This window comes from Ovis aries, chromosome 23, assembly GCF_016772045.2.
Source record: "Ovis aries strain OAR_USU_Benz2616 breed Rambouillet chromosome 23, ARS-UI_Ramb_v3.0, whole genome shotgun sequence".
NCBI classification, from domain to species: Eukaryota; Metazoa; Chordata; class Mammalia; order Artiodactyla; family Bovidae; genus Ovis; species Ovis aries.
The window spans coordinates 46,226,931-46,254,548 of NC_056076.1; the positions used below are offsets into that span (position 1 = coordinate 46,226,931).

Genomic DNA, 27,618 nt, shown 5'->3' on the forward strand with positions numbered 1-27,618 from the left:
CAGTACCTCTTCATGCAGATCAGTCTTCTGGGCAGAGAAGCCAGTCAGGCTTTTCACGTTATCAAATATGAACTTTGCCTCTTATGGCCAGTTAGTGAATTTCTCTTTAATCAATCACAAAACACTCTGGGATCGTGCAAAGAATTCAGTCATAAATATTATGTAGGCCTGCTAACTTTAATAAAGTAAAAAAAGCTAGAAACATATTTACCAATTCCTCAAAGTAACCTCAGTTCTTTTAAAGAATCAAACTATACAAAACCACCAAGCAACATGGAACCTTTATTTTAATGTGATTACTGTACATCTGCAGTATTGGAGTAATCCTTTTACAAATGGAACTAGAAGAAACAATGACAAAACCAAACTGGCATTTGATGTGAATCCACAGGAGTTTAAGCTTCAAATCCAGCCAAGAAGTTTGTTACAATCTCTTTCAGCTTTGCATCTGCCTCTTCTGAGATCTTTCCATCGGTCCTATTTGAAAACAAAAGCAGATCAGTTGTGACCTGGGCAAAAATTCAATGACTAACCTAATTACAGAATACAAAAGAATTTTAACAAGACTTTTTATTTTAAAGCTTACAAGAAAAGGAGACATCAGTTGTGTTCATACCTGATTTTGCCCAACAGGGTTTGATGTTGGCTGATAACGTGCGACAAGAAAGCATTCTCAAATTTTGTGATCTTGCTGGGCTCCAGCTTGTCAAGATACCCCCTGACACCCGCATAGATAACAGCCACTTGCTCTTCAATAGCCATGGGAGCTGAAATGAAAGAAGTAAGTTGCTCAACAAATGCATGCCATTGTTCCCAGTTAGAGACTTATTTTTTTTCCACAAATTATTAACATGTCTCCATAGATCACGGAACTTCACAAGTAGAAATTCCATATTAGTACTCCTTCCCACCTCCTTGGAGAAACAGTTTTTTCCTTATTGGTAAGCCTTGAAGTACAATCTTTGCACTTATTCCATGAGCACTAGACATCACCCAACAGGATTGTTTTGGGTATAAACAACTTGCTGAAATTTTATAGTAAGATATTTTTGGCTGCACCACATAGCTTGCGAGATCTCAGTTCCCCAACCAGGGATAGAAGCCAGGCCCTTGGCAGTGAGAATACAGAGGTCCTAACCATTGGACCACTGGGGAATTCCCAACACTAACATTCTTTATTAGTTATTCTTTATTATTAGTTTATTAGTTATCTATTAGTTATCCCTTGTGGCTCAGCTGGTAAAGAATCTGCCTGCAATATGGGAGACCTGGGTTCAAATCCCTGGGTTGGGAAGATCCCCTGGAGAAGGGAAAGGCTACCCACTCCAGCATTATGGCCTGGCAAAGTCCATAGGGTCAAAGAGTCAGATATGAGTGAGCAAGCTTCACCTTCAACATTCTTTTAAATCTGCCAGATTCCACAGATATATAGCCAAGGCAATGGTGGGGAGACATACAATCTACTATGTCTTAGTTTCCAAAAGAAAGGTATTATTAAAGCATTTCCATTGAAATAATGACTGTACTTTAATTAAAACAGGTATCAATCATATTCAAAAGGCAACATCTTTAATCAAAGGTAATAACACATACTACTGTTTGTAAGGAGCTTTGTGATAGTCCCAGGTCCTAACAGAGTAGGAACTTGACCAAATGTACAACTCACAATACTGTCCTTGCTTGAGCAACTCAGTCAAACGCACACCACGACTTAAGAGTTGTTGAGTGGCAGCATCAAGGTCAGAACCGAACTGGGCAAAAGCAGCAACCTCACGATACTGAGCCAACTCCAGTTTCATGGTACCTGCCACCTGAAACATAGAAATGGTTAACTCAAACAATACGAAAATACTTCAATGACACACACCACCATACAAATACATTTTTATTTTTAACCTAATGACAAAGTAATACAAATTACCTGTTTCATGGCCCTGGTTTGGGCAGCAGATCCAACACGGGACACAGACAAACCAACATTAATGGCAGGGCGGATACCTTTGTAGAACAATTCTGTTTCCAAGAAGATCTACAATGTAAGGAAAATTCAGAGGCATATCAGCAAGCTTAAAGAAATCAATTATTTTCACAATTAAGTCACTATAGCAAAAACTGAAACTCCAAAACTGAAGAATGCTAAATGGCTTCTTATCCTAAAGAGCTCCTCAAATCTTTCACAACTCAAAATCGTCCTGTATATTCCACTGCTGAGATGAGGAGGTGAGATGCAAAAAAATTAGGTACCATATTTACATTAAAACTTAAACTGGTGAAGTGATGTGATCTCTCTAGGATTTGCTTCAAAATTGCACACACAAGAGAACCGTGGGGAAAAAAAAAGCAAGAATGAAGTATACTATACCATCAATACATAAATAGGTGGAATATGTGGGGTTTCATTATACTATTCTCTTTACAATTGAGGTTTTTCCATAATGAAAAGTAAAAGGAATTTAACAAATTAGTTCAAAACTACCAGTCTCAATTGCTGCCTTGAAATCAAAGTTTTCACACTTATTTCATCATAAAAATAATACCTGTCCATCAGTGATGGAAATGACATTTGTTGGAATGTAAGCAGACACATCACCAGCTTGCGTTTCGATGACTGGTAGAGCAGTCAAGGAGCCACCACCAAAAGCATCGTTCATTTTAGCTGCTCTCTCCAGGAGTCGGGAGTGCAGGTAGAATACATCACCAGGATAGGCCTCACGACCCGGGGGTCGGCGGAGCAGCAGAGACATCTGACGATAAGCAACCGCCTACAGTATAGAAAAGTGCTCACCTATTAGACAGGAGCTACATTTGTCAACTACCACATACAAACATATAAACACATACAAACATATAAACACGTCTAAAAGTACATTTCTTTTGACCTGTTTGGATAAGTCGTCATAAATGATCAAAGCATGTTTGCCATTATCCCTAAAATATTCTCCCATTGAACACCCAGAATAAGGAGCCAGGTACTGAAGTGGGGCAGCATCTGAAGCAGTAGCTGAAACCACAATGGTGTACTTCATGGCATCTGAGAAGAAAATAAACATTAAGTTGTACACAATTATTAATACTGTGATTTTAAATTAGACGCTACTAAAATAAAAATTAAGCACTTTACTTCTGTCATTACTATTAAGATTACCCAGTCTAATAGCTTCTACTTTAAAGAAACTAACAAAACCTTAAGTTACTGCTCCTTTATACTACTGATGTAGTGTTTTACTTACTACTTTTGTACTGACTTGTATTAGTAGAAATTTGAATTCATTAGGGAGTAATTAAAATCAGACTTCATTATAATCATAAGCTAGTCTAAGATTTGCAGCACCCCAGATAACTGCAATGAGACTGAAATTCCTTAATACCTGCATCTGTAAGTCTCTTCACCAACTGGGCAACAGTGGATCTCTTTTGACCAATAGCAACATAGATACAGTACAGCTTCTTCTTTTCATCAGTTCCATCATTGAATCGTTTCTGGTTAATGATTGTGTCAATAGCAATTGACGTTTTGCTGTAAGAAAAAAGAAACATAAACCTTACTAAGTACTTCAAAGAACTCCCCAACTTAAATTCCACTACAAGTTACTCTCATATCACAGTCTACTCTCGTCATATAGCCGAAGTATTAATATCTACCATTCCAAGTCTAAAGGTAATCTTTCAATAGAGCATGTTTTAGTTAGAACTTTTAACAAGCTGTTAAGTCTTTACCCAGTCTGTCGGTCACCAATAATCAGCTCACGCTGACCACGGCCAATCGGCACCAAGCTATCCACAGCCTTAATGCCAGTTTGCATTGGTTCCCGCACAGAAATTCGAGGAATGATCCCAGGGGCTTTCAAGCCAACTCGTCTTCGGGCCTTGGAACCAATTGGACCCTGTTAAACAATAAGAAGAAATCCCAGAACAATCAATTTGGCTCTTTGTTTTGAAGCTACAACCAAATCCAATAAATGTTAAACCTACCTTTCCATCAATGGCATTACCAAGGGCATCGACTACACGACCCAGCAGCTCCTCGCCAACTGGAACATCTACAATAGCCCCAGTTCTCTTCACAATATCTCCTTCCTTAATAAGTTTATCATTTCCAAACACGACAACACCAACATTGTCAGGCTCCAAGTTCAGAGACATACCCTATACAAAAGACATAAATGAACATCCATGAAGCCAGAGTGGCACTTCTTCCCATACACCTACACTACATGTGAAAATGGAAGGGGGAGCAATACCAACTTTTCAGATCTGGTTCACTTCTATTTTTCCACCAATCTTCGATAAACATTTGTCAAGTTCCCTCGAATAATCAGAGTTTAAAATTATAAGCCAAACATGCACCTTACCACATCCTCTAAAAACTAAAACAAGCAAAGAAATTGAACTGCTTAAGCTTCTTCCACTGCACTTCCTTTGACTGCAGTTTTTGAATGGGGTGACCAGTATGAAGTAAAGTGTCAGGGTCAACTAGGAAGACACACTTGATTTACATCTGTGAGAACTCATAAACAATCTTTTTTAAAGATTATCTAGTAAGAACCTATATCCATCAAATCAGTAAAAAGTGAAATTAAAAGCTACCTAATCAAGAACAAATCTGTTCAACAGAACAGTGCTGGGTCATCTCATCATATTTCAAAATGGTAAGATTTTAGGTCCCTAGCTCATACATAATCAATGCAAAAAGGCTAGTCCAGGAACTGAATCTGATCAATAAATAAAGCTCTCAAGAATTACAGAGTAAATATAGAGGAGCACCATGGAATACCACTGCAAGTACAAAACCTTTAGTCTAAATCTCTAATGTTCAACAGAGTAGCCACTAACATCATATGGCTATTTAAAATTCAAATTAGTAATTGCCCCATTACCCAAGTCAGAGAAACTTCAGTAGTTACCATATCCATATCTATAAAACATTTCCATCATGGCAAAAGTTATTTCAGACAGTATCAGTCTGGACTCCTAGATCTTTAAAAGTTAAATGAAAATGAGTTCCTCTATTTCAGCCTAACCTTTCAAAGATACACACGATAGATGAAAGGGTAAATTTTTAGCCAAGGTCTGAGAGCTACTGATAAAACATTTGGCTCCATAATTAGTCTTTCACACCAACAGGTTCTTTTTCCATACTGGACACCAGCAAGAGAACCAAGACGATCCTCCCCCATGTATGTGATTAGTGGGTAATTCTACTGCCCCTGGTCCACCTCGATATCATAACTCTGCTTTTGTCAAGAGAACCCATGACTCCAACAACTCTGACTTCTCATCTTACTGGCCAACTACGATAATCTAATAGGAAAAAGCACACTTCTATTATTAGTGCTTTGATAGCTATACCACTAGCTCACATCTCAACAACAGGTCTACTCCTACAAAAAATACAGTCAGTGACTTCCAACTTTCTGCCAAAAATGAATTTAACTAATCAAATGCTTTTGTATAGAATGATCTTAACAGCTACGAACAGACTTGAGCTTTTCACAATCTGGTTGAAGATTTACCCAATTTTATATTTCAGTGCTAATGGTTACAACTTATGCATAAATCAGTCCAGAGGGTAAAAGTTTGGTTAACAAAAAAATTTATTCTCTTCACAATCTATAGTAATGACAAACACAAAATCACTGAAGCAGATTCGAATTCAAAGTTTAAAAAAAAAAGTGACACAATCTCTGAATTACTAAATAACGGAGGAAACACCAATGCTAAAACTATAAAATCTCATTTTACAATTTACCTTTAAACCTGAAGAAAACTCTACCATTTCTTCTGCTTGAACATTTCTTAGCCCATGTACCCGGGCAATACCATCACCAATACTTAAAACACGCCCAGTCTCTTCAAGGTCAACAGAGGTATCAGCTCCAAGAATACGCTCTTCAAGAATAGAGGACACCTCAGCAGTGCCTATTAAGAGAGGACAATTTCATTACAAAAAACAGCCTGGTCCAAAGATCTTTTCAAAACTCATTTCCCCAACAACATATAAACTATTGTTGTGATCATAATAATCAAATTGTATTCTAAAATTAACATTCTTTAAAAAAAGCTTGATACCTACCACTATGAAAACAAATCCAAGTGACTGAGAGAAAACTTTACGAGACAAACATAAACCAGGTAAGGAGCTAATCAAATTACGCAATATCCCTAAAATAGATATTTTCTATTTCCTAATTTTTTGGTTTAATCTCTTAAGAAATCTGAAACTTGAATTTTTTGGCTAAATTCTATAAAAAGTGTATCTTAAAAGGCAACCGCTTAGGAATTCCCTGGCAGTCCACTGGCTAGGACTCCGTGTTTTCAGTGCCAAAGGCCCAGGCTCAATCCCTGCTGGGGGAAGTAAGATCCCAAAAGTCAGCCAAAAACAAAAACACCCCAACTGTTTAACAAAATATAAGTACTGATAGCCCCTGCATTTTGAAAGTTCATTTATGTCACCTCACTATGACAAAAAAAGGGTAATTTCTTCTTCAAACTTTAATCATTTCAGCCAAGGAAAAAATTCATTAGAACGCCCACTTTCAAACAGTGATGAAAAGCTGTTATTTCTCCCTTTCAAGGGAAGCATGTATTATATTCCTCATCTTGGCATACAGATGATACCTAACTGTATTTCAAAAGCCCTAATGCACATCTCAAAAAAATTTCCCAACCTACAGAATCTTAAGTGTACCTCCTCCTTTCTCTATTGCATTTACAATGTGCAAATTCAGACTGCCAGGTATAGGTTACCAGTTCCTGTTTTTGAAACACATCGTCTTTTCCCAATGTCTATTAGGAAAGGGTTCATAGGTCAGAAAGGAGCCTACCACCTGACATATACTGATATGGACCAAGAAGTATTCATTACGACAAAAAAGAACCTGTGCTCCCATCAAGAGAAATAAATAATTACAATTCATTTCACTAGAAGGGAACCTACCAAAATAGAGCTAAACAGCATATTATGGGTTCAGAATCTAAACTTCCACAGTAACTAAAATTGAGAGAAAAAAATTCACTAATGGAAAAAAATCCAAAAAATATTCCCCCAGCAGGTATGTAACCTACCTAACATTTATCATTTAGTAACAAGATAGTAAGTGTGGTCCAGACACAGAAATGATGACTTACCGGTTTTCTGAAGACGAGAGTTAGAGGCATGCAGGTTCCTTGCAGCAATGAAGGATGATCCCAAAGCATTTTTGGAGACCTAGTGCCAGAAATTTTCTTTAAAAATCTGATTTTTAAAAAAAGCCTTTATAAAATTTGCAAACTTAAACAAATGCAGGCTTGGTATGATCAAATTATCAGCACAAATATTAATCACATCAAAAAGCATTTATCGATATACATGAAAATTTGTTAATGAAGTTCCTGGTACACTGTAATTACACTAAAAAGCAACTGCTAACAAAGTATCTTTCCTTTTAAAGGCACCAGATAAATCTTATTTTGACTTTAAATGTATTTCAATTGAGTTGTGGAAATACTCAATTTTATAAACTGCTTCCTAAAAGGGGCAAATCTCAATAGATTTTCTATTCTAATCTTAAAAAGCCTCTAAATGTTGAGTTTGGTTAGAAACTAAGAGATATGGCAATATGCATTTTGTTTTCAAAAAAACTCCCTTCAACAAATCCTGCAGGAATCCGGACCCTCCTTCTACAACTGTGTTTGGTCAAGGCATATTCTGAAGGCATTCCCTTCTACAGGACTAGGATGAATGTCCTTGAGTACTTCTTTTTTGTTTTTGTTAATAGAAATCCAAGATGTTATCAGCGGTTGTGTTAGGGCAGTAAATGGCCAACGAATTTATTTAGCTTTCCAAACTGAGATTACTCTGAAGATGAAAACACAAGTAAATGTCAAAGCGTTTACATAACCTTTAGGGGTTATGTCCTTAACTTCAAGGGATTTAAGTAATGAAGGGCACTGACCTTGAAGAGATTCTCCCAAACTATGTTCTAATTTACTTGAGTTTTCAATCACTAACATTCCTCAAGGATGAAATCTTAAAACAAGTCAAAGCACCAGCAACGGAAGTCTGCCCAGTGAGACAGTTTGGAAGCCAGCTCCTCCGCTGTCAGGGTGGCGCCCGCACTGAAAGGCGTATTTGCACCTGTACGGTGTTTTCACGATCGTTTCGCTATTCGGCACTAAGAGATCGCATATAGAAGCATTAAGAAAGGCACCTTCATTTATTGCTTTTCTCTGAACCGACCTCGGGAGGAGGTGAAATGCCGGGGCCTGCTGACCTTCACGCGATGCTCCCTACCTTGCTTCAACCCGGGCTGACAACAGTGCTCTGACCTTCAGCGAGGAAGGCCGGGGAGTCAGTGGGACCCAGGCTCCCCGTTTCGGAGCAGGCCTCGGGAAACCAGCGCCCCAGCCCTGACCTTCATCCAAGGCCCCTCTGCGGCCTCTCGGACGAAGACTGGAATCGTCCCGGGGCGCCATCTCCAGACAGCACGAAGGTCACTGTCCCCTGCAGCACCCGGCACCCTCCGGCACCGGGCGAGCAAAAGAGCCCTTCGCCGACAGCCCAGGCCAGGCCGAGCGGCCAGCGGGGCAAGATGGCGCCGCCCGCCACAGCCCCTCACCCTCCGCACAGAAAGAGAGCCCGAGCCGGTGCAATCGCCCCCCGCAGCTGACTGGACCCTCCCTCCAGCCAGCCTCCCGTGCTCACCAGCCCGGCTCGCCGAGGGAGGGCGCGGGCCACGGCCGCGGCGACGCGCACGGACAGCATCTTTGCAGCTCCTCCTCAGGTGCTTCCTCCGCAGCCGCAGCCTCGAGACTGACTGGGACAAAATGGCCGAGCTGCGGGGAAGGTCAAAGCAGTCAGCCCACGTGACCCGGATGTACCGCCCCTCGCTTCACCCCCGGACGCGAATCTGCCAGGGTGGGGGTTAATTACTTTCTTCCTTTAAGTATAATTTCTAGATTTTGAACCTCCAAATGACTGATTAGACGTTTGCCAGCTTCGACCCAGGCACTGGTTACATATTTACTTTTATCTTTCTCATCGACCTTGTGGTTGCCATGGGCGACCACATGGTTATAGCGGAACTGGCTGAGAAGCAGTTTCCAGGCCGCATCCTGGTAGAAAAACGATGCTGCCGTCACCTTGTCCTGGGGCGCAGCTGGCTAGTTTGACCATCAGGGAGGTTGACTGTGGCGGGTCCCGAAGATACAGCTATTAAACCTTGGTGATGTGGGTGCAATAGTTACTCCTCTTGGGCGTGTAGGGAGCAGAGCATTTCCTGCTGTGAGAATTAACGCAGATTAATACCGCACAATTGCACTCATCTCACACGCTAGTAAAGTAATGCTCAAAATTCTCCAAGCCAGACTTCAGCAATACGTGAACCGTGAACTTCCAGATGTTAAAGCTGGTTTTAGAAAAGGCAGAGGAACCAGAGATCAAATTGCCAATACCGCTGGATCATTTGAAAAAGCAAGAGTTCCAGAAAAACATCTATTTCTGCTTTTTTGACTAAGCCAAAGCCTTTGACTGTGTGGACCACAATAAACTGTGGAAAATTCTGAAAGAGATGGGAATACCAGACCACCTGACCTGCCTCTTGAGAAACCTATATGCAGGTCAGGAAGCAACAGTTAGACCTGGACATGGAACAACAGACTGGTTCCAAATAGGAAAAGGAGTGAATCAAGGCTGCATATTGTCACCTTGGTTATTTAACTTATATGCAGAGTACATCATATGAAATACTGGGCTGGATGAAGCACAAGCTGGAATCAAGATTGCGGGGAGAAATATCAATAACCTCAGATATGCAGATGACACCACCCTTATGGCACAAAGTGAAGAGGAACTAAAACACCTCTTGATGAAAGTGAAAGAGGAGAGTGAAAAAGTTGGCTTAAAGCTCAACATTCAGAAAACGAAGATCATGGCATCTGGTCCCATCACTTCATGGCAAATAGGTGGGGAAACAGTGGAAACAGTATCAGACTTTATTTTGGGGGGCTCCAAAATCACTGCAGGTGGTGACTGCAGCCATGAAATTAAAAGACGCTTACTCCTTGGAAGGAAAGTTATGACCAACCTAGACAGCATATTAAAAAGCAGAGATATTACTTTGTCAACAAAGGTCCGTCTAGTCAAGGCTATGGTTTGTCCAGTGGTCACATATGGATGTGAGAGTTGGACTGTGAAGAAAGCTGAGTGCCGAAGAATTGATGCTTTTGAACTGTGGTGTTGGAGAAGACTCTTGAGAATCCCTTGGACTGCAAGGAGATCCAACCAGTCCATTCTGAAGGAGATCAGTCCTGGGATTTCTTTGGAAGGAATGATGCTAAAGCTGAAACTCCAATACTTTGGCTACCTCGTGCGAAGTGTTGACTCAATGGAAAAGACTCTGATGCTGAGAGGGATTGGGGGCAAGAAGAGAAGGAGATGACAGAGGATGAGATGGCTGGAAGGCATCACCAACTCGATGGACGTGAGTCTGAGTGAACTCCAGGAGTTGGTGACGGACAGGGAGGCCTGGCATGCTGCAATTCATGGGGTCGCAAAGAGTTGTACGTGACTGAGCGACTGAACTGAACTGAACTGAATCTTCAGATCTCTTGCCACACCCCAAGAGACTGAGTCAAACACTGGGGGCAAGCTGAACATTTGAAAAGCACCCTCACTGTGATAAGCACTCAAATTGAAGAATCATAGTTCTTTTAGATTCGATCTGAAAGAATTATGCCTGCCAATTAGGGCAATGTTTAACATTAAAATGTTTAACAAGGAAAAATTCGAATAGAGTGGTTGCTAGTCCTGGGAAGAATGGTCCAGAATCACTCCAGAGTGAGCTAGGGCTCAATTTTTCCTTTAAAAGTAGCTATTTTCATGATAGTATAGACACTACTTTTTCATTTGAAGTAAAATGGCTATGATGAAAATAACTTTCTATACCTACTTGATGAAATCAGGGCAGGACTTTTGCTCCCCCCAAGGAGACTCTGTGTGTGTGTGTGTGTGTGTGTGTGTGTGTGTGTGTGTGTGTGTGTGTGAAGAGAGAGAGAGAGAGATACTGAGATAATTGTGAAATGTGCAGAATTTGGGTTGGGAAGGAAAATGTTAGGTATTTTGTGATGCTTGTTCAGTCCTAACAGACTGCAACCCCATGGCCTGTATCCCACCAGGCTCCTCTGCCCGTGGAATTTTTCCAAGCAAGAATACTGGAATGGGTTGTCATTTCCTCCTGCAGGGTGTCTTCCCAACCTGGGAATCTTCCCGACCCAGGGATCTTCCCAACCCAGGAATCAAACCCCGTGTCTTTTGCGTCTCCTGCATTGGCAGGTGGATTTTTTTTTTTTTTTTACCACTGTGCCATTTTATGGCATTTTATGATAGTGGAGAGTATTTACATTAACTTTACTTGTAACTGTTTTGAGAAGGATCTTATAGCTTCATTCACCAAATTCTGGCTTATACCCCAAATCTTAATTCGGGTTGGGCATATGAATATCTGGGTTAAAAACAGTCATGTCCTAAAATAGTTTGCAAAACACCCATCCCTTTATCTAATATCCTACTTCGTTTTCAAGGTGAGCCTTGAGTAAATATGACAGTCCTCCTGGGAATTAGGGGTAAGAATAGGTAAAATTTGGGTTTGTAAAAATAAAGTTCAAGGATATTTTGTAAAATTTGTAGTGATGAAAGTGGAACAAGGGCATAAAGATAACTTCCCTACCCTTATCTGGAATTTAGTAAATGAGCAGATACATATATGACTGAAACAAAAAAGAAAAAAAAATAAGAAAGCCACACAATATGATATAGGCTACTTACTAAAATTTCATCGAAAAGTTTAATCATTTAAAATATGCATATTACTTAAGAGGAAGATATTTGGTGCTAAGTGATTCACAATTTGATATTGAAACCTGTCACAGAAAGACTGAAAGCAAAAGGAGAAGGGGGCAGCAGAGGGTAAGATGGTTAGATAGCATCACCGACTCAATTCACACAGTTTGAGCAAACTCCAGGAAATAGTGAAGGACAGGGTAGCCTGGGGTGCTGCAGTCCATGGGGTCGCAAAGAGTAAGACACAGCTCAGCGACTGAACACCACCGCCACCACAGAAAGTTGAGTACATGGCCTATTTTTCCTAATGTGATAGTATACTACAGGAGGTTGTGCACAGCAGTATGGTGTGACCTGAGGAGGCTGAAACACCCAGTTGGAGTCAGAACACCATGGTCAGATTCCAGGTCCACCACCTAATCTTGGTCAAGCCATATACTCCATGCATGTGGTTTTAATGTGAAAATAGGTAAAATAATGTGTGCCCATCTACTTTGCAGGGTTCCTGTAAGAATGAAACAAAAATAGGAAAACACAGAAGACTATAGAAATATAGAGAAATATAGAGAGCCTCTCAAGGTGTTAACTACAGGATGATGGAAGGAGGAGAGAACTTTAGGAAAGGCAAAGAAATGAATGAAAGAATGGCTGAGTGGCAGTGACTGTGCAGGAGTTGTATGCTGTAAACCTTTTAAAAACAGTTTCCAGCACATTTAGCTCTTTAGTAGTGGAAACTAAGGGATAAAAAGAGTGAGACTGCCCCAGCTCATATTGCCAAGATAAAATTAAAATTTTAAGTGAGGAAGAAATAAACATCCACTATCAAATAAACAGTTCCAGGTTGTTTTTTTTTTTTTTTTAAGATGAGTGATTCAAGTGAGATATAAAAATATAAAAGAAAGAAAACACAGCCTGGTTCCATGCGGCCTTACTTCTGGAGGTGATAACCATGGAGAGCGAAGAAAGCCACAAGGGAACAAGGGCTTGCAGGGCTGAAGACTTGGACCAGCTTCGTTCAAGAGCTCCGCGCCCTGAAGTCCTAGTAAAAACTACAACTCCCACAAATCCCGGACCCAGAAGGGGGTGGGCCTAACGGTGTGTGGGCGGGGCCGTCAGAGCAAGCGGGGCGCTTCTTCCGCGAGGAGCTGCCGGAGAAGTGGCGGGACTGGTGGCGATGGAAGCTCTAGAGGAGAAAGAGGCGCAGGTGATGGGGCGGGAGCTGGGCTTTGCGGCCCCCGGGAAACCGCGTCTTTTGACACACCCGCCCCGCCGGCGGATCTCCTGGGCGAGGCACTTTTACTGTGTTTCTCTAATGATCCATCTTTAGTCCGGCTTTCACCATCTGTGAGCTCCCCCCCGTCTGCCTCCCAACCCCACCCCAACGCTGAAAAGGGAGTTTCCCTTCTTTTCCCGGCCTTCCCTGTTGGGACTCAGGCTTGGAGAGGGGTTGAGGAGCCCTCTCGTGTGAAACCTCTCCCTGGACACTGGAGGGGGACTTCTGATCCCAAACTCAGCTTCCAATCAGGCCTCGCAGTTCACCGCTGCTTTTTACTGGGTTTATCACTCTTAACCAAGTGGTAAAGAACCTGCCTGCCAATGCAGGAGGTGTAAGAGACACGGCTTCGATCCCTGGGTCGGGAGGATCGCCTGGAGGAGGGCATGGCACCCACTCCAGTTTTCTTGCCTGGAGAATCCCATGGACAGAGGCGCCTGGAGGGCTACAGTCCATGGGGTCTCAAAGAGGCGGGCAGGACTGAAGCGACTTAGCACACACAACCTGTTTTCTGCATCTCGCATCCCAACTCTAGGAGCTTTCCGGCTCTGAGGGACTTGTGATGTGTTGGAGACAACTCTTTTTTCAGACTTTGAGCCCATAATAATGGTTAGCACTTGCATATTGAGCTTCCTATGAAAATACTTGCCTAGTACTGCTTTCGTAGCTTTGGGGAAGAACAGATTGTTTTCTGGTAATTTTGTTGATTGTGCTGTGCCTGCTCACTTTTTAATCTCCTGACATCTGATATCTCTCTGCCTAAAGACAAATTAGGATGTGAAGTAAGGAGGATGCCAGAATATTCATAGAAAGCATTTTGTTTGCTATTGATCATTACTTGACTTGGTCTTATTTGCTTCATGCCATTGAAATAAACAAGGATTATTAAATTCGTGTCCCTTGTAATGGTTAGGTCGCTGCATGGCTGAAAAAAATATTTGGAGATCATCCCATTCCACAATATGAGGTGAATGCTCGGACAACAGAGATTTTATATAACCTTTCAGAACGCAACAGGGTCCGAGACAGGGATGTCTACCTGGTAACAGAGGACTTGAAACAGAAAGCAAAGGAATATGAATCAGAAGGTGAGATCAATTACAGAATTTTGAATGAGATACTATCTAGAGGTAACCAGATTTTAAAAGAGTAAAGTATGCATGCCTGCTAAGTCCCTTCAGTCATGTCCAGCTCTTTGTGACCCTATGGACTGTAGCCCGCCAGGCTCCTCTATCCATGGGATTCTCCAGGTAAGAATACTGGAGGGAGTTGCATGCCCTCCTCCAGGAGATCTTCCTAACCCGGGGATCAAACCCACATCTCATTATGTCTCCTGCATTAGCAGGAGTTCTTTATTACTAGTGCCACCTGGAAAGCCCTAACAGTCGAGTATACAAGATTGATTTAGTGTAGACAGCTTTTTAGCATTGCTTGTTTATTTTACCCAGACTTGTCTGAAACTGTGTTGTTATAGCAACCTAATATATTACAGGGCTTGCCTGGTAGCTCAGCAGTAATGAATCTGCCTGCCAATGCTGGAGACACAGGTTAGATCCCTGGGTCAGAAAGATCCCCTGGAGGAGGAAATGGCAACCCACTCCAGTATTCTTGCATAGGAAATCCATGGACAGAGGAGCCTGGCGGGCTACAGTCCATGGGATTGCAAAGAGTCGGACACAACTAAGTGACTAAAGAACAATAACAATACGTTGTATCATTTAGTATATTTTATTGGTACTCTGATGGTAAAACACTGACCCCTAAAATACAAGTCTAAACTTATTAGCCTGACATATAAGATCAGTTCAAAAAAAAAAAAGATCAGTTCAGTTCAGTTCAGTCACTCAGTCGTGTCCAGCCTTTGCGACCCCATGGACTGCAGCACACCAGTCTTACCTGTCCATCACCAACTCCCAGAGCTTGCTCAAACTCATGTCCATCAAGTCGGTGATGCCATCCAACCATCTCATCCTCTGACATTCCCTTCTCCTCCTGCCTTCAATCTTTCCCAGCATCAGGGTCTTTTCAAATGAGTCAGTTCTTTGCATCAGGTGGCCAAAGGATTGGAGTTTCAGCTTTAGCATACATCCTTCCAATGGACATTCAGGAGTGATTTCCTTTAGGCTTGACTGGTTTGATCTCCTTGCAGTCCAAGGGACTCTCAAGAGTCTTCTCCAACACCACAGTTCAGCAGCATCAATTCTTTGGCGCTCAGCTTTTGTTATAGTCCAACTTTCATATCCATACATGACTACTGGAAAAACCATAGCTTTGACTAGATGGACCTTTGTCAACAACGTAATGTCTCTGCTTTTTAATATGCTGTCTAGGTTGGTCATAGCTTTTCTTCCAAGAAGCATCTAAGATACCTGTGGTTTTTAACTAATCTGTTTGTTTATGGCTGCCCTGGGTCTTGCTTGAGGCACTTGGGCTTTCTCTCATTTCCGTGAGCAGGGACTACTCTCTAGGTGTGGCGCCTGGGCTTTTCACTGTGGTGGCTTCTCTTGTTGTGGAGCGTGGGCTCTAGGGCGTGCAGGCTCTGTAGTTGTGATGCAGGAGCTTAGTTGCCCCACGGCATGTGGAGTCTTCTCAGACCAGGGATGGAATCCGTGTCCGCTGCATTGGCAGGTGGACCAGAGAAGTCTTATTTTAGTAGTTATTAAAATACAGTATGTACACCCATGGCTGATTCATGTCAACGTATGGCAATAACCCACTACAATATTGTAAATTAATTAGCCTCCAATTAAAATAAATTAATTAATTTTAAAAAATAAATAAAATACAGTATGAAGAAAGGGGCTTTGAGTCCAGAAAAATCTTATTTTGCAAAAGCTATTTTTTTTGTCTATACTAATATGTAACAAAAATTCTAAGGATTTTAAAAGTTAAGATTATTTATGTCTGTCCTAAAGCACCTTTTAGGGTGACATATTAAGTTGCAAATATTTCTACTAATATATACAAAATTTTGACACAATTTTCCATACTAAATTATCCAATAAACATCTACTTCTGCTTCACTGATTATGCTAAAGCTTTTGACTGTGTGGATCACAACAAACTATGAAAAACCCTTAAAGAGACGGGAATACCAGACCACCTTACCTGCCTCTTGAGAAACCAGTATGCAGGTCAAGAAGCAACAGTTAGAACCAGACATGGAACAACAGACTGGTTCAAAATTGGGAAAGGAGTACGTCAAGGCTGTATGTTGTCACCCTGCTTATTTAACTTGTATGCAGAGTACATCATGTGAAATACTGGGCTGGATGAAGCACAAGCTGCAATCAAGATTGCCAGGAGAAATATCACTAACCTCAGATATGCAGAAAACACCACTTTCATGGCAGAAAATGAAGAGGAGCTAAGAGCCTCTTGATGAAGGTGAAAAAGTGAAAAAACTGGCTTAACACTCAAGATTCAAAAAGCTGAGATCATAGCATCCATCACTTCATGGCAAATGGATGGGGAGAAAGTGGAAATAGTGACAGACTTTATTTTCTTGGGCTCCAAAATCACTGCAGACTGTGACTGCAGTCGTGAAATTAAAAGACACTTGCTCCTTGGAAGAAAAGCTATGACACACCTAGACACCATATTAAAAAGCAGAGACATCACTTTTCTGACAAAGGGAAAGGTCTGTATAGTCAAAGTTATGGTTTTTCTTGTAATCATGTGGATGTGAGAGTTGAACCATAAGACAAGCTGAGGGCCAAAGAATTGATGCTTCAAACTGTGGTGCTAGAGGAGACTCCTGAAAGTCCCTTAGACAGCAAAGAGATCATACCAGTCAATCCTAAAGGAAATTAACCCTGAATATTCATAGGAAGGACTGATGCTGAAGCTGAAGTTCCAATACTTTGGTCCCCTGATGTGAAGAGCTGACTTATTGGAAAAGACCCTGATGCTGGGAAAGACTGAGGGCCGGAGAAGGGGGTGACAGCGGCAGAGATGGTTGTATGGCATCATCAATTCATGGACATGAGTTTGAGCAAGCTCCGGGAGTTGGTGATGGACAGGGAAGCCTGGTATGCAGCAGTCCATGGAGTTGGAAAGAGTCAGACATGACTGAGCGACTAAGCAACAACTATAAGTTGGTGTCTGCTGAGTAGATGGCTGAATATCCACATGTAGAAGAATGAAGTTGGAGCCTGCCTCATAATATATATGACTTAAGGGACTTAGGGGACTTAAGGGACTTAAGGAACTTCTGTGTGGTCCAGTGGTTAAGAATCTGCCTTGCAATACAGGGGACACAGTTTCAATCCCTGGTCAGGGAACTAAGATCCCACATGTCACCAGCCAGCTAAGCCCGAGCGCCACAACTAGAGAGCCTGTGCGCTACAAATGTTGAAGTCCACACACTCTGGAGCAGCGAAGATCCCGAATGCTGCCGCTGAGACCAGATGCAGCCAAATAAATGAATAGATACATACACACACACACACATATATATATATATATATATATATATATATATGAGTTTTTAAAAAGAGTTTAAAAAAAAACAAGAACTAACTCAAAATGAATAAAAAACCTAAAAGTAAGAGCTAATCTAAAACTCAAAAGACAGCATAAATGTACATCTTCATGCTTTGGATTTGGCTATGGTTTCTTAGCTATGATAGCAAAAACAGCAGCAGCAAAAGAAAAAGTAGGCAAACTGGAAATCATCAAAATTAAAAACTTTTGATCTCAAAATGTTTTTCTTCTCATCGTCAAGTAAATGAGAAGACAACACACAGAATGGGAGAAAATATTAGCAAATCAGAGGGACTGCCAGTAAGCACAACATCAGTAACCATCAGGAAAATGCAAATCAAAACCACATTCCAGTTCACACCTACAAGGATGGGTACACAACTCTGAATATAGTAAAAGCCATTGAATTATTTGTTTTAGGTGGGTGATTGCAATAAAGCTGTTGAAAAATTTAAATAAAGCAAAACAAAGATCTTAGTCACCATAGAACTCTTATTTCTTTTCAGCCAAGCATCTTCAAGACCTTCTCATGGAGAGTGTGAATTTTTCCCCTGCCAGTCTCTCCAGCACTGGTTCCAGGTATCTGAATGCTTTGGTTGACAGTGCAGTGGCGCTTGAAACAAAGGACACCTCTCTAGCTAGGTAATTCTTGTGATTGTTTTAATTTCTGCAGTCATGTATGCTATGAGGTGTTAACCTAAGGAGCTTTTGTATGTCAAGGTAATATAATAAATTATAGGAAATAATTTTATGTTTATAATTATATAGGAAATATATGCAGAAACACTAAATTTAGTCAACTCCTTATCATTGCTAGTGAGTATGTTTGATTATTTCAGATAAACTTGGTTAAATTTATAATGTATTCTTCTTTCAGGATTAGGTTTGTGAAGGTTGGTTCTCATGTATATTTGAAAAGGGATTAGGTATCACATTATTCCCCTCAGTCAGTCAGTTCAGTCACTCAGTCATGTCTGACTCTGTAACCCCATGAACTGCAGCACGCCAGGCTTCCCTTTCCATTACTAACTCCCAGAGCTTGCTCAAACTCATGGCCATTGAATGGGTGATGCCATCCAACCACCTCATCCTCTGTCGTCTCCTTCTCTTCCCACCTTCAATCTTTCCCAACTTGAGGGTCTTTTCCAGTGGGTCAGTTCTTCACATCAGGTGGCCAAAGGATTGTAGCTTCATCTTCAGCATCAGTCCTTCCAATGAATGTTCAGGACTGATTATTCCCTTAAACAGTAAGAAAAGCAGTAGGCTAAATCACCTACTGTTGAATGTAATGATTTTTAGTCATATTCCTACCCTATTGGATAGAGTAGGTTTCCTTCTGACATGCATTTTACCTGTATAAAGACATTATTCTTCTAACAACCTTAAGAAGGAACTGAGGCTCAGAGGGGTGGGTTAGATAATTTCTCTGAGCTAGTAAATGACAGAGGTGGGTTTCAAACCCCACTTCAGAGTCCTAGGACTATCCCTGTTGGATGAATCTTAGCTAGGGACTACCATTACAGATTATAATCAGAGAACTGTATAGCTGTTCTGTTTAACTGCTAATGCAGAAGCTTGGAATATATATACATACATATATATATGTATGTGTATATATATATATTTAAGCAGAAGAGTTTTAGCTAGGAGATCATATAAGCTGTATAGCAGTAGAAATCTTAATTCAATCAATTGTCTTGAATTAAGCCAATTCAGCAGACGCCAAATACTAAATATATGTATAGTTCTCTCTATATCTCTGTTCCCCTCTCTTCTTCCCTCCCTCCCTATATATATATATATGTGTGTATAGCTATCTATGTAGGCACTGGGGAAGTAGAAATGAAGTGACTAGAATAATGAATGCCGGCAAGGACAGTCTCCACTCATGGTAAATTGAAGGAGATGGACTTGTAAAATTATAACATAGTGTGACAGCTGCAACATTATAGGAATGTACAAGTTGTACGTAGAAAGCACAGAGAAAGAGGTAGTGAATTCCAGAATGGGAATAAATATAGTTTTTAAGGAAATTTGCCAGCGAGGAAGGGTATTCCCATGAGAACAGTGCGTAAAATAGTACAGAGGTATGAAAGAGTGTGATTAAGGAAGAATTCACATAGAAGTAAAATCATTTTTAGAGGTAAGGAATAATTGTAATTATTGTCTTTAATGTCCATTTACATGACCAGATTCTTCTTTTAGTTTTATCCCTGCAGTGAATGATTTGACCTCTGATCTTTTTCGTACCAAATCCAAAAATGAAGAAATCAAGCTTGAATTGGCAAAACTTGAGAAAAATCTAACAGCAACTTTAGTATTAGAAAAATGTCTGCGAGAGTAAGTAATTAGTTTGAAGTTGTGACGATTTTTACTGTAAAGGCAATAACAGGACATTGTAAGATTTAGTTTTGGCCAATAGATATAATTTAAAACAACACATTAGGAAATGGTAAGATAAAATGCGCTTTTAAGTAGAAAATGACTTGGATGAAGATAGGAGTGGTTGGGTACATACTTTTATCTTTTATGTAGTAGTTTCTTTTTTCCCTATTTTTTTAATTACTTACAAAGTTTTACAGAAAGAATACATCTGAGTATCATTCTATTGGTGATGACAATTGAACAATACTCATAACTGTTCTTGAGTAACTAATAATTATCAAAGATTATAATTATACAATAGGGAGAAATACAGAACCAAACACAATTATGGGAGCACAGTTGCTCTACAATATTGTGTTGGCCTCTGCCACACATCACCACGAACCAGCCGCAGCTGCACATATGTCCCCTCCGTCCTGAACCCCCGGTCCCATCTCCCATCCCATCCCATCCCTCAGGTTGTCACAGAACACTGGGTTGAGCTCGCTGTGTCACACAGCCAATTCTCACTTGCTGTCTGTTTTTCACATGGTAATGTGTATGTTTCCATACTGTTCTCTCAATTTGTCCCACTCCTTCCACCACGGTGTCACATACTATGGTACAACTTAAAGTCATGTTCCATTTTATTGCCCTTTCTTACTAGAACTCTGGTATCCCTCTTGATGTTCTGGCTCTTCTTTAGGTCCCTATGGCCCCAGAGGTTAGATGCTGTGAAGCAGGAGTATGTATATGCACAAGTAATATGATGTTGTGTAAATTTATCCAATAAATACTGACTCTGTGTATGCAAAGCACCTTGTCATGTTACATTTAGAAGAGAGGCCTTTGTGACCTCCATAATTCAAATTGTCTTTAGATCCATTAAGTCACTTTTTTGAGCAGCTGATCTACTTTCTCCAAGAATAATCAGCATAGATTAATCTTAAAGTTATTCAGTATTCCTTGAGAAAAATCCCAGATGGCAACATGGAGAGAAAGATGACCTGGAAGAATGCGTGGTAGTAGCCAGTCTGGAATATAAAATTTAAGCTAGAAAATCCAGCAAGTATGTTATCTACTCTTTGAATCAAAGAAGTAGTAGTTTGCTTTTCATAATAATTTCACCAAGAAGAAAATGTTCTCAACTTTCCGTTTTAAGGGATCTCAAGAAGGCAGAGTTACATCTGTGTACGGAAAGGGCCAGAGTTGACAGTCGTCTTCAGAACATGGACTTCCTAAAAGCCAAGTCGGAGGAGTTCAGATCTGGAATTAGAACTGCGGAGGTTTGCGTGAAAGACTCAGTATATTTAGCTCTCTTCAGACTTCTTTTCAACTTTCATCCTCACAACTAGGCAGTATTGTTATTGTCTTTTCACGACAAGGATACTGTGAAGATAGTTCAGTTCAGTTCAGTTCAGTTGCTTAGTCATGTCTTTGCGACTCCATGAACCACAGCACACTAGCCCTCCCTGTCCATCACCATTGCACAGCCGTCTAGTAGCAGATCCCAGTTCACATGCAGGCCCCAAAGCTCAAGCTCTTAAGCCCTGCACCCATATTGTCGCCATCTTGTCACAAATCTCGGACTGTCTGAAATGACTCACATGCAACATAAAAGTGCTTAGAAGCAAGTATTGTTCCTCATCTATGATTTGTTTGGTAGCTTTTACAAAAGCTCCATTTTATGTTATAGCTCTTTACATAGTTCTTTACTATGATGTATATTGAAAATATTTAATGATGGTCACTTGCAAAATAATTTTTTAAACTGGACTCCCTTTTTTGTCATTGTAGGAGCAGCTTGCAGCCCGAGGAATGGATGCTTCTCTGTCTCATCAGTCACTGGTGGCACTTTCAGAGGTTCGCTTACTTTACCCAGCTTAGCTTCCTTTGAAATGTCAGTGCACAATGTACTTGTTTCTTTTTATAGAGCTTTTTTCACTATTGACCCAATTTCTTTTCCTTTACCTCTGTATTTTATGTTTACCAGTATTTATATCTTTATTACTTGTTTATCTATATATATTTTTACATTTGTTTGTTTTTTTCTTTATTTGATGAAGTCAATGATTATTGATTTATCTATTGAATAAGTGTATTGAGGTATTATGTGCTAAACCACCTAAATATTCATCTTTCTTCCCTTTCAGTAAAATACCGGCTCCCAACTCCTATACAATGCAATTCTGGGGTTTAGGTTCTATAAGAGTTTTATCTATTTTCGTGGGAAGAGGGAGAAATGGGGAGATTTGTTTTATGGTTTTATTCTTAAGATTTTTTGGTACTTTGACTTTTGGAATCTAAAATTGACAGTTCATAAATATGTGTTTGAGACTCTTATTTCCTGATGTTCTGATGCCTCTTAATCACATTATTTTGTATTCCCAGACAGCATATTAGTCTTAATAAATGGGAGTATTACTTTCCTGTTTTAACATCTTGTAAGGATTGTGTCCATTTGTTATCCATTTACCTTTGAAGCTCTTTTATTTGTTACATTATTTAAAATGTCCTAGTGTTAATGCTTTGTCACGTTTTATTTCAGAAATAGGCAGTGTTTAATTGCATTGTGAATATCTTTATTATTCTGTATGCTTTTTTTCACCCTCAGAAATTGGCAGAACTAAAACGACAGACTGTACCTTTGAAGAAAAAATTGGAGTCCTATTTAGATTTAATGCCGGTAATTATTTTTATGAATTAAAAAAAAAAATGTTTATCTTCTCCAGCTTTCTCTAAGGGCACTAAATGATCATGAAAATACTGGGTCCATGTCTAAGGACCTAGGTCCTCCTCTTCTCTTTCAGTAAAATATAAGCTCCAAATTCTTATAGAATGCAATTCTGGGGTTTTAGGTTGTATAAGGGTCTGTGTTGAAAGTCTCTATTGAATTTCAGTATTGTATGTACTTGGGATATACTTTCTATAAGTTTTTTTACCTTTTGAAAAGGATTGTTTTATTTTTTTTCCCCTTGTTTCCTAGCCGAGACAATATAACCTTTCCTTATTCTATTTTTCTTTAAAAGAATCCATCTCTTGCTCAGGTAAAAATTGAAGAAGCAAAGCGAGAATTAGTAAGTAGTTCCATTTTTTTCCTTCAGACTTTAAAAAATAAATGCTGATAAAGCCAAAACTCCCTTCCTCCTCTTTCCTTCCTTTCTACTCAGAGGTGAAGGTAAAGCACAGTCCCAAACTTGAGGTATATCATTACCATGCATCTTTTAATACTTTTGGGGGGGGCATATATGTAATTTTTTAAAATAAAAAAATACATAGTGGTCTTTTAAATTTTTGTATAGATTTTCCTGGATGGAAAAGGAGAGTTGAGAGGCATAGAATATTCTAGACAAAGTGAAAGTGAAGTCGCTCAGTTGTGTCCGACTCTTTGCAACCCCATGGACTGCAGCCTACCAGGCTCCTCCGTCTATGGGGTTTTCCAGGCAGGAATACTGGAGTAGGTTGCCATTTCCTTCTCCAGGAGATCTTCCCGACCCAAGGATTGAACCCAGGTCTCTCTCCCAGGTAGGCAGATGCTTTACCATCTGAGCCACCAGGGAAGTCAGGAAATAACAAAAACATAAGAGCTGAAGAATGGAGGACTTTTCCAAGCTTTTGCAAGTAAGGCAATCTGCCTGCTTAGGGGTATGCTGTGGAAGATAGGACTGAAGTAGGTCAATTGGTTTAGGAGGTGAAGGGCCTTAAATATAAAGGTTGAACTTAGAGCCTGTAGGGCAGGGGTCCCCAGGACTGGTCCATGGCCTGTTAGGAGCCAGGCCTCACAGCAGGAGGTGAGCACCAAGTGAGTGAGCAAGAGAAGCTTCATGTATATTTACAGCCACTCGCATTACCTCCTGAGCTCTGCCCCCGTCACATCAGCATCCGATTCTCATAGGAGTGTGAACACCAACCCTAAAGTCAGGCAGAATATGCTGAGATTGCCACAAAATAAAAATAAAGTACACAATAAGTGTCATGCACTTGGATCATCCCAAAACCATCCCCCTACCTCCAGTCCATGGAAAAAACGTCTTCCATGAATGTCTTCCACTGGTCCCTAGTGCCAGAAAGATTGAGGACTGCTGCTGCAGGGGACCACTGAAAGTTGCTCTGAGTTGCCTTGCTGTTTAAGCTAAGGTGATCAAGGTTATGCTTTTTGATCAGGGCAGTCATTTAGGAAGATTTTTCTGGAATCAGTGTATAAGGTGGATTGGAGGATAGAGAAAGAAAATTGCAGAAACAAGTTGGCCTGTTCAGGCCAGATGAGAAGTAATGAGAACAGTGATGGTGAGACTGGAAAAGAGCGACGTGAGAGACATTGCGAAAGTACGTTGGTTAAGGCGTACAGGGCAGGAAAATCTATTCATGTAGCGTGTCATTCACCTCTCTAAAGGGTTTTTTTTTTCTCCCTCCTTAGATGTTTATTAGGAGTCTGAAAACTTGAGTGTGGGAAGTGGGAAAGATATAAAAGCAAGGAAAATCTCATTTAAAATGATATTTTTAAAAATTTCTGCTTTACTGGTTTTCCTTTTTGTTTCCCTTATTTTAAGTAGCTTTAGAAGTTAGAGCAGTTTTTTTTTATGTCCTTAGTTATAATATTTATGGTGTTTCTTTCTTCCTTTAGGATACTATTGAAGCTGAACTTACAAAGAAAGTAAACATGATGGAACTGTGACCAGAGCCAAATAAATTTCACCTTTCTTAACAAAGTAGATTCAATAGGACTTTAAAGAATTTTTTCCTTGTGACATTCCTTATAACTTAATTTCTGTGTTCTTAGATGAAATAATGTCATTATTGATGAAATAGTGGTGTCTGATTGTGTATTGAATTTTTATGTGCAAATGCATAGTTTTCATATAAAGAAACATGGGTTTTCGATGTTGTTGGTGGCTTGATGTCCTTCAGTAGCTCTCTTAGGTGAACTCATGACAGTCATCATGTAGTCACTCATGAGGTCAGCTAAATGAAAGGGAAAGATTCTGCAGCTTCAGTTATGTTTCTCCCACGCCCCCTTCCGCTGGAATTTGCTATTGTTTTTTTCTGATCCATTTACCTGCTTAATTCCAAATGTTAATATATGCAGGAATTTGGTTTATGAAAAAGATGACCTTTTAAATCAGTAATAGAGAGATGGATAAGTTAACACATGGTGCTAAATCTATACTTTACCCATTATATCAGGATAATTTCAAGGGATCAAAGATTTAAATATTTTTTTAAAAGATAGTAAAAGAAATCATAGAGGAATTTTAATATTTTGATTTTTAAATAATCAGAGTCAGAAACTTATGACTGAAATCCAGGAGCCATAAATAAAATGATTGAAATGTTTGAAAATTTTGAAATATTAAAACTTCCTGTATGGGAATATCTCTTATAAATAAAATCAAACCATGATAAATGTAGTCTAAAGAAGAAGAGAGATTTTTCACTTTGCACCTTTTGTACTTTTAAAAATTTTGTACCATGGGATCAAGAATCAATTAGTTTTTTAAAGATTACCTAATTGACCTTAAAAATTTCCCTCTCCTTTTCCACAAATATGTGGCTAAATACAACGCAAAAGACATTTGTATTTCCTTTTTTGGAGACTGTCCATATCCTTTAGCCATTTAGGTATGATTGTTTCATCTGTTTCTTAACAGTTTATGGGTGCTTCTGGTGTGTTAGCTAAATTAATGTTTTACAGTTTGGAGTTGTGAATATTTTCCAAGGTTGCCATTTGTTTCTTAACTGCAGTGCTTTTGGTAAGGTGACTTGATGGGTCAGCTGTGGAAATAACCACCAAAATCCCTCCCACCCTTGTGCTCTCCCTCTTTCTACTCTAACCTCACTACTTCTCTCGTCAAGAGGTGGAGTCTATCTTCACCTGCTTTATCTGGTTTGGCCCTATGATTTGTTTTGGCCACTGAGACAAATAGCAAATAGGACAAAACCAAGGACTAAAGACTTGTTATGCATTGGAGCTTGCCATCTCTCACTGAGACTACCATGTGAAGAATCCTGGACCATTGGAGGATGAGCAAAGAAAGGTAATTCCAGCTGAGCCCTGCTCCCACCCCAAGACCACCAGGCTGCCAACTGCCAGATACAGGAATGAGGTCTTATACTGTCCAGCCCTCCTAGCAGACTACATAGATCAACCATGCTGTCCCAGGCCGGAAGCTCACAGAGTCAACCTGTAGAATCATACGAAATAATAAATGTTGTGTGAAGCTTATTTTAAATCGGGGGCTGGTTGTTGGCTGTAGCAGCTAGTTGATAAAAGTAACCTTTGAAATTTATTTTTTGGCTTCCCCGATGGCTCAGCAGGTAAAGAATCTGCTTGCAGTGCAGGAGACATGGGTTCAATCTCTGGGTTGGGACGATCCCCTGAAGGAGGCAATGGCAACCCACTCCAGTATTCTTGCCTGGAAAATCCCGTGGACAGAGGAGCCTGGCTGGCTACAGTCCAAGGGTCACAAAGAGTCAGCAATGACTGAGCGACTAACACTTAACACCTGAAATTTATGTTCAGAGAAAAAAGCAAAACATGTACAATATGAGAATCAAAAAGAAACCTAAAACCTACATAATTTTATAGATAATAACCATATTCCATGTTAGTAAGAAAATTGTTTTAGATAAAAGACAAAGATTGAAAGAATAGGTTTTTAGAACACCTCCAGTTATTTAATGTACTTGAACAAAATGTCTTAAAAGTAAGGATAGGTAGATTCACAATCACAGTAGATGGATTACATCTTCTCTTAGTAATTGATAGAACAGGCAAAAAAAAAAACAAAAAACAATCAGCGAGGATACAGGCTATTTAAACAGCACAATTAACAAACTTGATAATGGATATATAAAGAATCCTGTTACAGACTGCCACAGGTACATGTTCTTTTCAAGTGCCTCCAGAACATTTAAAAAATCCAGAGTGGTCAGTAAAAGAAACCTCAGCCATTACAGAAGGACTGAAACCATACACAGCATGCTCTCAATACAACGCAGTTAGGTAAATAACTGAAAACTTGCATGTTTAGAATTTAAGGAATACAGTCTAAAACTGTGAATCAAAAATTGCAAATTAGAAAATATTTAGAACTGGCAATGGTGAAAATTCTATATATCCAAACTTACAGATTTCTGCTTTTGGCCACGTTGAAATAAGAGTGATCACACTGACTAGATGGCTTTAAATAGATAAACGAAAACAGGAAACTATAGTGTCCAGGCATTGAGTAGCAAAGAAGCCTAGGACATTCATTCATAAGAGAAACAAGGTGAGTGCTCGCTTTGGCAGCACATATACTAAAAATTGGAACGATACAGAGAAGATCAGCATGGCCCCTGCGCAAGGATGACACGCAAATTCGTGAAGCGTTCCATATTTTTAAGACACTGATGTGTATAACGGACTTTTGGACTCAGAGGGAGAGGGAGAGGGTGGGATGATTTGGGAGAATGGGTATTCTAACATGTATACTATCATGTAAGAATTGAATCGCCAGTCTATGTCTGACGCAGGGTGCAGCATGCTTGGGGCTGGTGCATGGGGATGACCCAGAGAGATGTTGTGGGGAGGGAGGTGGGAGGGGGGTTCATGTTTGGGAACGAATGTAAGAATTAAAGATTTTAAAATTTAAAAAATAAAAAAAAGAGAGAGAAACAAGGTGAGCCTTGTGATAGA

At 40.0% G+C, this 27,618-nt stretch overlaps 2 protein-coding genes and 1 non-coding gene across 4 annotated transcripts; 2 read left to right on the top strand and 1 right to left on the bottom strand.

Annotated features, from left to right (window-relative positions):
• Positions 1 to 265: 265 nt before the first annotated feature.
• Positions 266 to 8,797, bottom strand: ATP5F1A (ATP synthase F1 subunit alpha). Its single transcript, XM_004020520.5, has 12 exons — positions 8,684 to 8,797; positions 7,129 to 7,207; positions 5,750 to 5,919; positions 3,973 to 4,146; positions 3,718 to 3,884; positions 3,369 to 3,517; positions 2,880 to 3,031; positions 2,538 to 2,762; positions 1,922 to 2,029; positions 1,667 to 1,811; positions 617 to 767; positions 266 to 477 (listed from the first exon to the last, which is right to left on the bottom strand). The coding sequence occupies exons 1-12, from the start codon at positions 8,741 to 8,743 to the stop codon at positions 396 to 398; spliced, it is 1,662 nt and encodes a 553-aa protein (XP_004020569.1). The 5' UTR covers positions 8,744 to 8,797; the 3' UTR covers positions 266 to 395.
• A 4,149-nt stretch (positions 8,798 to 12,946) lies between these two features.
• On the top strand, positions 12,947 to 26,170 carry HAUS1 (HAUS augmin like complex subunit 1). 2 transcript variants are annotated; one of them, XM_004020522.6, is made up of 9 exons: positions 12,947 to 13,022; positions 14,005 to 14,179; positions 18,083 to 18,218; positions 19,782 to 19,916; positions 21,103 to 21,226; positions 21,738 to 21,803; positions 22,555 to 22,626; positions 22,970 to 23,017; positions 24,565 to 26,170. In XM_004020522.6, the coding sequence occupies exons 1-9, from the start codon at positions 12,993 to 12,995 to the stop codon at positions 24,613 to 24,615; spliced, it is 837 nt and encodes a 278-aa protein (XP_004020571.1). In that variant the 5' UTR covers positions 12,947 to 12,992; the 3' UTR covers positions 24,616 to 26,170. The 2 variants fall into 2 exon arrangements, with proteins under 2 accessions (XP_004020571.1, XP_011959025.1); XM_012103635.5 differs by lacking the exon at positions 19,782 to 19,916.
• Positions 26,171 to 27,215: 1,045 nt separating this feature from the next.
• LOC114110497 (U6 spliceosomal RNA) lies at positions 27,216 to 27,323 on the top strand. The gene has a single exon (XR_003586749.1). It is a non-coding gene; the product is annotated as a U6 spliceosomal RNA (small nuclear RNA).
• Positions 27,324 to 27,618: the final 295 nt, after the last annotated feature.

Coding starts and splice junctions, on each gene's coding strand:
- ATP5F1A (XM_004020520.5), bottom strand. CDS start 8,743: ATGCTGTCCGTGCGCGTCGCCGCGGCCGTGGCCCGCGCCCTCCCTCGG. Junction 7,208..8,683: donor TCCCTCGGCGAGCCGGGCTG/GTGAGCACGGGA, acceptor TTCTGGCACTAG/GTCTCCAAAAATGCTTTGGG. Junction 2,763..2,879: donor ATGACGACTTATCCAAACAG/GTCAAAAGAAAT, acceptor TCTATACTGTAG/GCGGTTGCTTATCGTCAGAT.
- HAUS1 (XM_004020522.6), top strand. CDS start 12,993: ATGGAAGCTCTAGAGGAGAAAGAGGCGCAG. Junction 13,023..14,004: donor TAGAGGAGAAAGAGGCGCAG/GTGATGGGGCGG, acceptor TGTAATGGTTAG/GTCGCTGCATGGCTGAAAAA. Junction 23,018..24,564: donor AAGAAGCAAAGCGAGAATTA/GTAAGTAGTTCC, acceptor TTCTTCCTTTAG/GATACTATTGAAGCTGAACT.